Source organism: Magnolia sinica, chromosome 13 (assembly GCF_029962835.1).
Source record: "Magnolia sinica isolate HGM2019 chromosome 13, MsV1, whole genome shotgun sequence".
Lineage (NCBI taxonomy): Eukaryota > Viridiplantae > Streptophyta > Magnoliopsida > Magnoliales > Magnoliaceae > Magnolia > Magnolia sinica.
This window is the reverse complement of record NC_080585.1, coordinates 9113047-9127207: the sequence shown is the minus strand read 5'-3', so window position 1 is coordinate 9127207 and position 14161 is coordinate 9113047. Positions and strand designations below refer to the sequence as shown.

At 43.9% G+C, this 14161-nt stretch overlaps 1 protein-coding gene across 1 annotated transcript in view; it reads right to left on the bottom strand.

Moving 5' to 3' along the window:
- LOC131223992 (uncharacterized) overlaps window positions 1–14161 on the bottom strand; it is a 46355-nt gene that overhangs the window by 26436 nt on the left and 5758 nt on the right. Inside the window, exons 4-9 of the mRNA XM_058219583.1 lie at window positions 10452–12162; window positions 10234–10362; window positions 9945–10127; window positions 9808–9860; window positions 4924–5192; window positions 4625–4813 (exon numbers count right to left, since the gene is read on the bottom strand). Coding sequence (XP_058075566.1) covers window positions 4625–4813; window positions 4924–5192; window positions 9808–9860; window positions 9945–10127; window positions 10234–10362; window positions 10452–12162 — 2534 coding nt within the window. The remainder of the gene's footprint in view (window positions 1–4624; window positions 4814–4923; window positions 5193–9807; window positions 9861–9944; window positions 10128–10233; window positions 10363–10451; window positions 12163–14161) is intronic.

Sequence of the window (14161 nt, the reverse complement as noted above, 5' to 3'; positions counted from 1 at the left end):
TTTACCAAGGCTCTCTTGTACATCTTTTGTAAGGTCAGCTTGGAATCTTTCCCCGTCAACTTGAGAAAGGATGGCCTCATGGTTTTCCTTCTAAAATAAGGTTTGAGAATGTCCATCACTAGTAGGGCTCTGACTATGAGCTTGCCTTCCACTCGGTGAAAGACCATCCTCTGAAATTCCTTGGTTCAATGGACCCGAAAAGACAGAGGATGTGAAACACATTTAAGACAAAAGCATCCATCTTAATGCTAAAGAAATCATATTAATGCACAAGCACCAAGCCTAAGCTTGAGAACTGGATCTGTAATCTTCTGAGGTTCTAACAAAGATAATATAGGACCATGCATGCAATTAAGGATTTTCTCACGTGAACAATATTAAATGGAGAACCATGAATTTATACCAATACAAGATTTTTTCTAATGGAAATTAATAATTTCATAAAAGGAAACAAGAATGCATCAAGGAAATTAAAAAGAGCCCCCTATGCAGGGAGGCGCATACAAGATTTTCTCATCAACTCGTTAGTCAATGAGAGTGACTTCAGGAGTTATAAAATATTCAACCGAGAATTAATTACTCTTTTTTCTTTTTCTTCTTGTTTTTTGTTGAAGTGATTGAAATCTTCATGTCTGTTAGTAGCCGGGAAAGCAAATAGTCTGATTGAAATCACATATCAAAAGAAAGACCTAAATAGTTAATATCATTTTTTTTTTTTGGGGGTTGATGTGAAAAGTTGCATGATATTTTATCAAGGCTCTCTTGTACAGCTTTCACAAGGTCAGCTTGGAATCATTTTGGAAACAGCCTTGAGGACTTGGAACAAGGAGATTTTTGGAAACATTTTCACCGAGTTAAAGGAGGCTGACATTGAAATGGCCAGGGCTGAGGAGGCTTCCTTGATAGACCCTTCCCATGCGCACCTTCAGCGCCTTGATAGTGCCAAGACCAACCTCACCTACCTGGAGTTATGTGAGGAAATCTATTGGAAACAAAAATCCAGATGCAACTGGCTCAAAGAGGGTGATCGTAACACCAATTTCTTCCATAACATAGCTTTTGAGCGAGCTAGGAGATCTCTCATCCATCAAATCGAGCTAAAGGATGGCTTGGTAGCGTCAGACAATGCTTCGATCAAGAGGGCTACCATTGATTTTTTTTCCTCCCTCATGACAGCAGATCCCCCTTCTACGCATGATGATCTTCTTCTTTGCATCCCCTCTCTAGTCTCGGCTGCTGATAATAGGGACCTGATCCAGGAGCCTTCCCTTAACGAGGTTCTTGCAGCCGTGAAGGGGTTGCCTCCCAACGGAGCCCCAGGCCCAGATGGTTTCACATGTGCATTCTCCAAGGCTGCTGGGATATCATTGGGCAGGATATATTTCAGGCAGCTCTCTCTTTCTTCAGAGGGAGTCCCCTCCCCAGGGCTTTCTCTTCCACTTTGATATGCCTCATCCCCAAAACATCAAACCCAAAATTTTTCTCAGATTTCCATCCCATTAGCTTATGTAACTGTGTTTACAAAATTTTCTCTAAGTTGCTTGCAGATAGGCTGAGTAAAATCCTCCCATAGATAATATCTCCTGAACAAGGGGCTTTCGTCCAAGGGAGATCCATCGCTGAAAATTGTGCTCTCACCCAGGAGGTATTCAGGGACATAGACAGGAAAGTGAGAGGGGGCAACATTCTCATCAAGCTTGATATGGAGAAAGCCTATAACAGATTAGACTGAAAATTCCTCATATCAGTCCAGCAGCGCTTCGGCTTCGGGCCTAGTTGGCTCAGCTTGGCTGAAAAATGTTGGGCCAACTCGTGGTTCTCTATTCTAATCAATAGCGAACCGGGAGGTTTCTTCCGTTCTTCAAGAGGCCTCCGCCAGGGTGACCTAATTTCTCCTGGGTTGTTTATTCCTGTGGCAGAGGTTCTCAGTAGAGGCTTTTAGCAACTTTTCATTAATGGGGGCTCCATCCCATATTCCACACGCAGATCATACCCTCTCATCTCCCATTAGCTGTTTGCTGATGACAAGCTACTGCTTGGTGAAAGGGCCACGTTAAGAAAAATCGCAGCGTTCCTCCAGCATTTCCAATCTGCTTCTGGCCAGAAAATCAACCCCACGAAGAGTTTCTTCATCCTTTCCGCATCCCAATCAGAAGCCAAGGCCAGAGCTGTGCAATCCACGCTCGATTTCAGGCGGGGTTCAATACCGTTCACCTATCTAGGAGTTCCGATCTACAAAGGGCGTTCTTTAAGGAGATACTTCAGACCTCTCATTGAAAAATTCCAACACCGCATATCAAGTTGGAAGGCTAAGATTCTATCCCAGGATGGCCGTGCCACCCTCATCATTCATGTGTTGCAGAGCATCCCAATTCACGTTATGGCTGCAGCTGACATCCCCCTATCGCTCCTCGGGGACCTTGACAAGGCCTGCGCAAATTTTTTTTGGGGATGGGATGGGGATCGCAAGCATTGTCACTGGTTGAAGTGGGATCAGATTGCTCGCCCCAAAGACGAAGGGGGCCTCGGCATCAAGAAATTGGCCCATGTCATGGATGCATTCAAGATGAAATTGGCCTGGACAGTTTGCTACAGGGGAGACCACAACTGTTGGGTAAAATTCATTAAAGCTAAATATAGAGACGACCTCCTTGCTCCTAGTGGAACCAGTTTATCCCCTCATGCATCCCCTTTCTGGAAGCGGGTTTGCGATTTTATTCCGGAAGTGCAATCCAGATCTCGCTGGATCATTGGCCAAGGTAACCTGAACTTCTGGACAGACGACTAGGTTGGGATTGGTCCTCTATCAGAATGGGCCTAGCCTACTCCCCCTTCTCATCTTACCTGGGTCCGGGAGCTCATTGGACCCCTCGGTTGGATTGACCCGTCCACTGCGCACGCCATTCTCCCCCAAGTGGTAGTGGACCACATTTCATTGGAAGGCTGCTGCACCTCTACCGCGGCGGACAAACGTATTTGGGCTCCCTCTTGTTCCGACGAATTCCAAGTCAGCTCTGCTTGGAATATTGTGAGACAGGTGGGTTTGAAGGTGGCTCGATCCAAATGGGTGTGGCACCCGGCGATTCCGGCAAAACTCTCTCATTTCACCTGGAAGATTATTCAAAGAGCGGTCCCGGTTGATGGTAGGATCCAAGCTAAGGGTGTCCATTTGGAGTCCAAGTGCATTTGCTGCCCCACACCTCTCCGGCCCGACTCGGAAACTATTGACCACCTGTTCTTGGCAGGCACTTCTGCGGTCCACATTTGGGATCACTTTCACCCCTTTTTTGGTGTGCACTCTTCGGCCCAATCCTCGGCATTTTCTAGGGCCAGCCAATGGTGGACCATTCCACACTCCGGGAACCGTCTTCATAGCATGCACGCTCTCATGCCTTCCTTCATATTCTGGGAGATGTGGTTGGAAAGGAACAGAGCTATCTTCGATAACTCTATTTTCAGCGCGTCTAGGGACATCATGCAGGTTCACCGCTGGATCCAGAGAGTTGGCCCATTGATCCCCTTCCTGAGATCGTTGTCTCGGCACCTAGCCTCCTCCCTGGCGGACCTTCGCATTGATAAGCCGGCTCCAAGACCAAAACCCCCCCGTGTTGTGAAATGGATTAGACCCTAGAGGGGTTGGATCAAAATCGTCGTTGATGGCTCGGCGTTGGGGAACCCAGGCCCTTCAGGTGGTGGGGGCGTTGGGAGATGTGCTGAGGGTTGTTTCCTCTTTGGTTTCTCTTCGGGCTACGGCACAGGATCTAGCTCCTGTGCCGAAATCCGTGTGATCTGGGATGGGCTGGCCATATGCGCTAAGCTAGGCTTCTCTAAGATTGAAGTGGCGTGCGATTCCAAATCTATTGTGGCGATCCTATCTAAGAACGCGTGTCCGGTGTGGTCCCTACACTACTGGTTTGCAAGGGTTAAAACTTTGGGGGAACGTTTGGACATTTCTTTCTCCCATACCCCAAGGGAGGCGAATGCTGTGGCAGACGACCTAGCCAGGCGAGACAGCGCTTCTCAGGCCAACATCTCCTATGACACTCTTGCTTCCCTTCCTACCCCCACAAGAGGGCTGCTTTTCCTTGATAGGGTAGGTCTGGGCTACCTAAGAGCCCCTTAGTCCTTTCTTTTTTTACTTTTCTTGGGCCCCGCTGATTGTTTGTGCGGGCGGGTAGTTCTTTTCTGTCCATTTGTGGATACTTGGGTTCACTTCAGGGTGGGGGGCCTTTGCCTTTTTGTGTGGCCCTCCAAATATACATGTACATCTTCCCTCATGAATGAAATCAATTTTATTTTTTATTTTTTTAAAAAAAGAGGGCTGGATCTGTGATCTTCTAAGGTTCTTCTTCTTCTTCTTCACCTCCTCCTCCTCCTCCTCCTCCTCCTCTCTCTCTCTCTCTCTCTCTCTCTCTCTCTCTCTCTCTCTGTTTTTTTTTTTTTATTTGAACTGCTTGAAATTTAATGTCTGTTAGTAGCTAGGAAAGCCAATAGTCTGATTGAAATCACATATCAACATGAAATAAAAGAAAGACCTAAACAGTTAATCTCAATTTAAAGAAGAATGAGAAAATTGGGGGAAAAAAAGAGTACATAAGGATGTATAAAGTGGTATGATATTTACCAAGCCTCTCTTGTACAACTTTCGTAAGGTCAGCTTGGAATCTTTCATCGTCAATTTGAGAAGGGCTGACTTCATGGTTTTCCTTCTCAGATAAGGTTAGAGAATGTCCATCACTGGTAGGGCTCTGACTATGAGCTTGCCTTCCACTCGGTGAAAGACCATCCTCCGAAACTCCCTCGTTCGATGGGCCTGAAAAGACAGGATATGAAAGACATCTCAGACAAAAGCAAAAATCTTAATGCACAGACACCAAACATAAGCTTGTCCTCATGGATTGGTAGCATTGGTAGAAGATTTACCAGGGACTGCAATCCTCTCAACAGATCCTGTATACAAGCCCACTGAAGAACCCAGAGATTTGTCTGCGAGGCGTTTCTGTTTACCCTCATTTTCGATTCGACTTTGATACTCAAGCTTTTCCGCAAGCTTTCTTTCAGCTACTTCAAGCTCCTCTTCTAGTTGTTTCAGGTCATCAACACTTTCAGTAGCTACAAACTCGGACTCTCTCTGATAAAGATCACTTGCACCAACCAAGGCACTGCAGCAATGCACAGAACAGAGACTGGGTCAAATCCCAAAGGCCATAGGTGAAAGGGAAGCGAATAGCCTGTGACCCTGGGCACAGAGATATTCCTGTGCCGGGGGTTGTGTAGGGCCTACAGAGATGTCCGTGGCAAATACGCTCCGTATGTTTTGAAAGGCCATCACGGGATAGGAATCTAAAAATCAGGCAGATCCCATATCACACCAAACAGTGGGGATTGAACGCCTGGGGGTGACGGAAGTTTTGTATCAGGATGATATTGGTAACAACCTATGAACGTTTTGGATGGCATATGAACATGCATCACGGTCAGCCCTAGATCCAGGAAGGTTTCAACGACAACCTAAGCTTTCGATCTGACTGATTTCTAAAATCCTAATTTTGGATTGTAAATAGTGGTAAATGACCATTAAAAAATTTGGATCAAGTTGATCTTTATATTTTCCTTTATCAATGGGTTGGAAAATAAACATTAGGTTGGGCATTGCCATGGGCCTTAGGAAGATTTTAATGGTGAGCGTTCAATGGCCACTTTTCCAGCAGTGTGATCCACCTGAGATCTGGATCTACTTAATTTTTGGGATCGCGTCCATATAAGAAAAATGGATGGATGGCATGGATATACAAAAAAAACCAGCAAGGTAGACCTAGAGCTGGGCAGAATTTGGACCTATCCAGTGGATCCGACCCTATCCGAACCAACCCGATCCGAACCGAAGGCCAGGATCAGGCTGGATCAAGTTGGCTCAGTCAGATCCGACCGTTCATCGGATCGAGTTCGGATCAATGTCAATTCGGACCGATCCAATCCGGAAACCGATCTGATTCGATCTGACCCGATCCGCACAATGTTCATTCAACACTATTTCCTATAATGTTGTCCACTTGAGATTGGGATATACCTCATTTTTTTGTTTAATACCATAAAATGATCTAGCAAAATAGATGGACGACATGGATGAAATAAATACTTCATGGTAGGTCCACAGAGCACCAACCATCAGCCATTGGCCGGTTGCAGGGGAGTAGCCAATCCCTCCTCTCAGCTCATGGCTCGAGGTGCATCGAGCATCGAGCACCGAGCTCCGAGCTCCAACAAGGACAAGGGAATAGTTCTATGCAATCTAGTTGTGTGGGCCCCATCGTGATGCGTGTCGAACATCAACACCATGCATTTGATGGGTCCCCTTTAAATTATGGGATATCCCAAAAATCAGCTGTATACAGAACTCAGGTGGGCCATACCATCTAAAATCATGTGAAGACATTCCTAAAACATATAAAAAGAACTTGGTGGGGCCCACCTAAAAATTGGATGCATCTGAAACTTGGTTTGACCCCTCATCCAAGTGGGACACTGTGAATGCTGGGAAATCGACGCCCACGTAGATTTATGTTTGGTGTGGGGGTGATTGGGCTGATTTGGATTGATGATGCAGTAGACTTAAAGTCGGTACTAGTCACTTATCTCGAAATCTCCCAGTCGGCTAGAACCTGCAGAATACGTAAAGCTAGAGAATCTGAAGATTCTCTTGCTTTAAGTTGACTCCTGATATGCAACTTAAGATTCTGAGTAAGGGACCTCAATTACAAAGAGGGAATGTTTTGGGCACCCTCTCTGCCCGTACGGATGTACGGTCTCTACTTCGTGTGGTAAAATAGTCTTAAGGGATAGGATGATGAGATGTCAAGTATTAAAATGAGACTAGGCAGACTCGAATTTCTGATATGGCAAGGTTTGAAATTCTGGTAAGCCGCAGAGCATACATCCAGAGAATGTCTAGAGGAGCAAGGAGGTTGGGAATGGGTGAGATGATGCTAGAATATAATGTGAGAGGACTAGGCTACCATGAATTTCTGATGTGACAGGATCTGAAGTTCTAGCAAGTCACAGAGCATACATTCGATAGCAATCTAGAGAAGCAGGGGGGTTGATAAGGGAAGTAATGATGCGATGTGATAAAATATGAATGCTAATGATGATTGCATGATCTTTGACTTCCACTTGAAATGACTTGAGTATTTGGGTGCACCATGGTTGGAATGGTTGACCTAAGTAGGACTAAGAGAGGCTAAGAGATGGGTGAATGAAGCTAGAGGGGGCTGGAAAAGATGGGAGTTTGAGAACTCAAGCACTCTCTCTTACTCTCACTCAATTTTTCTCTCTTTCTCTCACTCTCCTTCTCTTTATTGGTTGGTAGTTATTTTTCTTTGATTGTTGATGAGAAATGAAAAGAAGTGAATGCTATTTATAGCCTTTTATGATGACATTTTGGTAATACTAAGGGTTTTGGGGGGTAAATGATGATGTGGCAACTTGAGATTGGTTAAGAAGAGGGTAATGCCACATGACACTCTCCTATTGGTCCTTAAGCTTTAGTAGGATGGTAAATAAGGTGAATTCGGAGGGTAATTTTATAGGAGAGTTGACTTTGGGGAGAGAGAGAGAGAGAGAGAGAGAGAGAGAGAGAGCAGCTTTGTGCTCAGAGGGCACATTTTTTAAGATAGGGCGGTAATCGGATTACCGCCCTGCTCCTGTTGACTCCGGCTTGTGGGCTCCTGAGATTTTGGGCTTTTTGAGCTTTTGGGCTTCTGAGCTTTTTGGGCTTCTGAGTTTTTTGGGTAACCTAGGTTTGGCTAAGGTTTGGGGTAGAATGTGGGCTTTTAGGTTTAGTTCCTAAGGATCATCTATACCTTATCAAGTTGCTAGCTTGTGTGGGGTGTTTACAGATGCCCCTCTTTGGCAGAAGTTGGGTACAGCTGGATGCCAAAGCGAGTGGACACCTCACTCTTATAGTCAGAAAATATTGTGGTTTAGATCTATTGCTTGCCATAGTATCATAGTCAGCTTACTGTTTGGAAAAGAGATGACTCACACATATCATGAGGGTTTCAGGAAAACGTTGTGATTGTCCCTGTGCTTTTTATGACATTAAGGGTCACGAATCACAACCTTTTCACGTCGGATTAACAATAACATCGGAGGATAAGTCTAAAAAGTATGGCTCTAGCGCGTTTTGTTGATTAATGAGAATTCTCATACTGTTTGGATCTTGTTGTTCCTTTGCTACGTAATCACCCTAAGAGTATTTGTTTTGTTTGATCGTCAAAGTGGTTAACTGCCCTGTACATTCTGTAGCCTTACGGGGAACTCACTACGCTGATGTGGACTCGATCAGACTTTCTAAGTATCTCGAACTAGGTATGTGTGGATGACCATTTTCCATGCAGTCTTTTGATTTTGATATTTTGGTTACAATAGATTTTCTCCACCTTAAATTGATTACCTCCGACCAGAGATGGATCGAATCATCATTTGCATTCTATTTTCTGTATGACTGTCTTGCTATTGAGAATCAGGCCAATCGTATTTATAGCGCATACGGATTTGATAATTTTTCGGGGAAACCAGAAAAGGTCAAATCTTATTTTATTATTTGCATTGGATGCTACTGGAAAATATAAAAGATTTCTCAATATTTTGCATGCCAAATGCTACATATTTTTTGAAAATTTTGTTGTTTTCTGAAACTAATTTCTAAGGAGCTATATTCCTTAGAGATTTTATTTGCAAATGTTTCTTGAAAGTTTTGAACAGATCCGTCCGATCTCGCAGATGGGCGTCGTCGTCCGTTTTTATTGTATTTTTTGAAATAAGTTCCGATAGGCATATTGCCTCCACCAGTAAATTTTATGGAGCTGATCAACATATCTAGCTTTTACTTTGGTTTTGTATTTTTCTGTATTTTTTCTGAAAATTTTTCATTTCTTATCTCGAGATTCCCAATTTCAATGGTAGGCATTTCAATGGTCACTTACTTGAGTTTTGGATCTGCTTATTGGTCCTGTGTCCTAACATAATCCAGTAAAAAGGATAGATAGGATGGATTTCTCACATACCACACAATGAGCCCCACATAGCTTCCCGTCCCGGCTAGTTCCTGCAAAAGGCTTTTGAGCAGACAATATGCATTTCGTCCAACCTTGAAGGGTTTTATCGGCGGGTGTCACACCCCAACTATTTATCGTGGGAGTTTTGGGTGGACGTGGATTGTTCACTAACCTGCCTCTACCAAGCTTGGAGCAAGCAGAACCTTAAGGGTCATCATGACACCGTCCATCCATTTTGCCATATCATTTTAAGATATGCACCCATAAATGAGGTAGATCCAAGGCAAGTGGACCACACCATAGGAAGCAGTGGTGATAACGATGCCTACGTTGAAACCTCCCCGGGCCTACTGTAATATTTATTTGTCATCCGACCTACTGATAAGGTTACATAGACCTCAGTTGAAGGTAAAACACAAATGCCAACTGATTTTCAGTGTGGGTCTAATGTATACCTCACCTGGACTAGGGGTCATACAAAATTACCGGTCATCCCAAAACTCAAGTGGGCCCAGCTAACAGATTTTAGATGTCTTTGGCATGATTTCACGCGGTTACAGATGGTGTGGGGCACACTTGATTTTCCGATACGGCTGATTGTTTGGGAGATCTCGTAAATTGGACAGTGACCAGACGCACGGTTCAGTTGTCCTAGACACATCAAGGTGATGTGTAATTGTGTTTAATTGCGTATATATATACGAAGACAACTAAAAGATCATTCATCATTCTATAGCGAGAAACTTACACTTGCTCTTTACTTTCCTGATGGCTGAGAATCTCTTTGCCATGATCAACGCCCTGAAAAAATAAAAAATAAAAAATAAATTTAGCAGGTATCAATTAACAGCGGTCCTAAATAAAAGAAACAGAACCAAAACTAACACAGCTGAAAACCTTTGAATTCTTAGCTCTCCTATAATCCTTCTTCTTCTTTTTCTTTGACTTTGCCTGTATTTGTTTTGACTCATCACCTCCTTTGTTGACATTGCTTTCGGCAAAAAGTGCTTCACTAACAGCATCAGATTTCTCTTTGGCATCTTTAAATATTAGATCCTCCAAATGTGCCTGCCAATTAGGTAAGCACCAACAACATTTAAACTCGATCACGATCTGGAAGCCTTTAACAGATGGCATATATAGCGGAAAACCATTAAAACAAATCAATACAAACCCGCAAGTACTTCTTCACGAGTAATAACAGAATTTCTCGGTAATCATAGGTAGAGATGGCCTCAAGCTCACGTTCCAACTGCTGTGTGGCAGCAGACTTCTGCAATATCCTTGCATCAAGTCTACTCATCTGTAGGACAGCAAACTGCTACTCAGACCTCACTAAAATGGCATTTTTTCATTAAAGATTGAAATAGAAAAGAAAAAAAAAAAACCAACCTCCAGATCTGAAGACTGCTTTTGTTTTCCGATTACTATTACTAGTCTATCGTCAACTTGATGCAGGTTGTCCTGAATTCTCAAATCCTCCTTGTTGTTGGACGTAACATTCGAAGCCTGATATTCTTTAAGAACAGTTGAAATAGCATCCCGCCCAATCTCGATGAGAACTGGATCATCTTTTCTTTCCGCAAGCTCTTCCTGCCGCTTCCTCAAGACAGCCTCCCAACTTTGAGGTACGTATTCCACAGCGTACTGTTCCATTTTCCTAATTTCTTCAAGACAGAGATCTTCAAGATCACTGAAAGCTTCCATATAGCACTGATGCTTAAATTTCTCTTCGCAGAAGCTCTGGAAGAGATCAAACTCCTCCTTTAGCTTTTGAAGAATCTCCTTTCCCCGACGGAGTCTGTCTTCCCTCAGATAAGTCCATGATAAAAGTTCTACATCAGTCGGAGAAGGGCAAAATACACCGTATAAAATGTCATCCCAGTTTGGCTCTCCATCTTCACTGAGAGCAGCATTTCCAGCTTTATTAGAATCAGTCTCAGCTGCCAACAAAAACTCATTCAAAATGAGATGAGTTGAATCGTCACTGAGCGCAATCCGCTCTAGAATATCACTCACCAGAGCGTCTACACCATGGGTATCCTCTGCTGAGGTAGTCTTCTCAGAGTCTTTGCCTAACTGACACGATTTGCAGAGAGCCTGCAAGTAGAGGAATATATTCGGAAGCTTGTCTGCACCCAAGAAGCAAACACAAGCAAGTGTTTTGTCCACCTCATGATCTAGCAATTCCAAACCTGGCGCAGGATTCTGGAGCTCGTTCATAGCTCTTTGTATCACCCTCTTAACATGACTATCAGCAAGACACTTATGCTTCAGAAGCAACTGAAACATGAACTGAATGCTTTCAAGGTGTTTGGTACGTTTGGGATCATTAATCAATGGCCATCTTTGGTTGATGTTGTCAGCTGTTGTGAGAGATTGGTGTATCGCCTGATTTTCGAGATTTTTCATAGCTGCATTGAGATCGACTGGTTTCCAACAACCATTGAGAATCATATCTACCGAGCCACCGTCCGGCACTTCAGGCATGACTTTCCATAATTTCGTTACCAGGTTGCCAATATGCATCCACACATGATGCTTGTGGGATTCGCAGTCGTTGAATCCAGAACTGCAATAACAGCACAACCAGAACTTCAAGGTCTTGTTATTCTTGGCATACGAGAGAGATTCCGAAATCATATCCACTGCTAACTCATCATCTTCTAAGACGTAGTGGGCCCTGAGATCGTGAAAACTCACTTGAAGAAAACTCCGTCTCTTCTCGACACTCAACGTGTTCCAATAATTTTTAATTGGAATAATCCTTTGGAGCCAGTTAATACACTTCTTAAGTTCTGCATTCTTCCGCTTGTTGGCCAGTCTTTGTTGAGGACCAGAAGAAGATTCAAAGAAGATTTGATCATCATCTTGCTGGGGCTTTGGTTCATCCAGTTTCTGCCGCAGGAGCCTCATCTCCTTACGCCGCTCTTCCTGTGCGTTGAGGGCCTGCTTACACTCGTTCTTGATAGATTCGGGAATTGGGGTTGTGGTGGTGGGTTTGGATTGATTGGAAGGCTCATCTTGGACGGAAGAGGTGAGGCCAGGTGGGGCTGGTGGTGGTTTTTTCGGGGGTGCGGCAGGTGGCTTCGCTTTGTTCTTCCTACGTGCCATGCGCTAGAGCTAGTTGGGGTTGCACATGCATAACAGCAGAGGCTCTCTCTAACAGGAAGAGATTATTTTTGAGGAAAAAACACAAATGGGTTGAAGGCAATGCAGGGAAGATGGTGAGATTGATACGTACCGATCGAGCTCGCCTATCAAACGCGAAGATGGGGAGAATGAGATTGAGTTTTGAAGAGTTATCTCTCTCGAATCTTGATTTCTTGATTTTCTTGATCTTTGAATCTTGAAGAGGAAGATCGAGCTGTTTGTTAGAAGAGAGTGTGGGATTTTTGAGAGCGGAGATTAACGAAATGCGTGAACGTGAGAAGGGAAGACGAACAGAGAAATTTATAGAGTCGACTGGACGTTTGCAAAACCCACACGCGTATGAAATTTATAACGTACACGCAATAACACGTGCTATTATCGGATGTGTTTGTCCAATGCGAGCAGTCTATCTTTCGTGAAGGCTACAGCGTACAAAATAATTCGACGGCTAGATGTTCGGTTTATCCTAACAACGGTGGCCCTTCTGATGGAAAGATCCGATCGTGCTTGCGTGTTGATGCATGGGAGGCTTTAAGTGTTCGGGCTTAGCAAACCTGACTAGGCGGGAGGCCGATGGGCTAGGTTCGCTTATTCTACACGCGTGTATGAATCCTGCCCGTATGGCATACGTGCCTGTTTAGAATCTTTAGATCGATGAATGGGGATGTGGATCGTGTGCGTTGAAGGCACCGAAAATTCTTGTGCCGTCCCTCCTTATTCGTCAATGTCATCGACTTTGACGGAAGTGGATTGCGTACTGAGTAACTCAGTGCGTACTGAGTAAACTCTATGGGACCCACCGTCATTCATGCACTGTATCAACTCCGTTCATCCGTTTTATCATATAATTTCAGATCTTTAAACCAAAAATTAATCATATCCAAATCTCAAATGGACCACACTACCTAAAACAGTGTGAATTGACGTCTGCCTTTGAAAAGTTCTTGGAGCCATAGAAGTTTTAGATCAAGATGATATTTGTGCTTTCCATTTATCCATGTCCTTGTGATCTCATGACCAGTTTGGATGATAAATAAACATCACCGAGGGCCTTAGAAAGGTTTCAATGGTGGAAATCAATACTTCTACTGTTTCCTTTGGTATGGTCCACTTGAGATTTTGATATACTTCAATTTTGGGCTCAACCCCTAAAATGATCTGAAAAAATGGTTGAACGGGGTGGATAAACTACATGAATTCATAGTGGGCCCAACAGATTTTACTCAGTAGGATAAGAGCGTGTTGGGTAACTCGGTACGCAATCCGATTTCGACTTATTATTGTACTGTGTGGTCCATTTGAACATTGGATATGCCTCATTTTTTGTCTCAATCTATCAAATTATCCGGTAAATTGGATGGACGGAGAGGATAAAATACATAAATCTTGGTGGACCATGGTAGTAAGTTACTCGCTAAACAATCTGCTTCCCAGTAAAACAAGTGATTTTCTCTCTTCGAAATAGATTGCTCACTGCACAACACGACATTTCGGGAGCCTTTGGATCATAAGTTACATTTATGGAGCCCACCTTTAATGTGGACCCCACCTCTAATGTAGGCCGTCCATCATGTAGGGACGCCTTAGATATGGGTCACTCATCATTAGGGCTGACTCTTGATGTGGACAGTCCATCATGTGGGCCCATCATTATTAATTGCCAGTTATGTGGAGCCCACCTTTGTTTGATGTGGACCATCCATCATGGGGACTCCACTTTCAATGTTGGTTGCCCATCATACAAGGCTCGCCTAGGATATGTGTCATTCAGTATGAGGAGCTGACCTTTGAATTGGACCGTCCATCATATGAGGCCATCTCAATATGGGTCATCTATCATGTGGACCCAGCTTTAATGTCCATTAACCATCATGTGAAGCCCACCTTTGATGTGGACCATCCATCATATAGGTCCCACCTTTGAAGTGGGTTGATCTATCATACCAGCC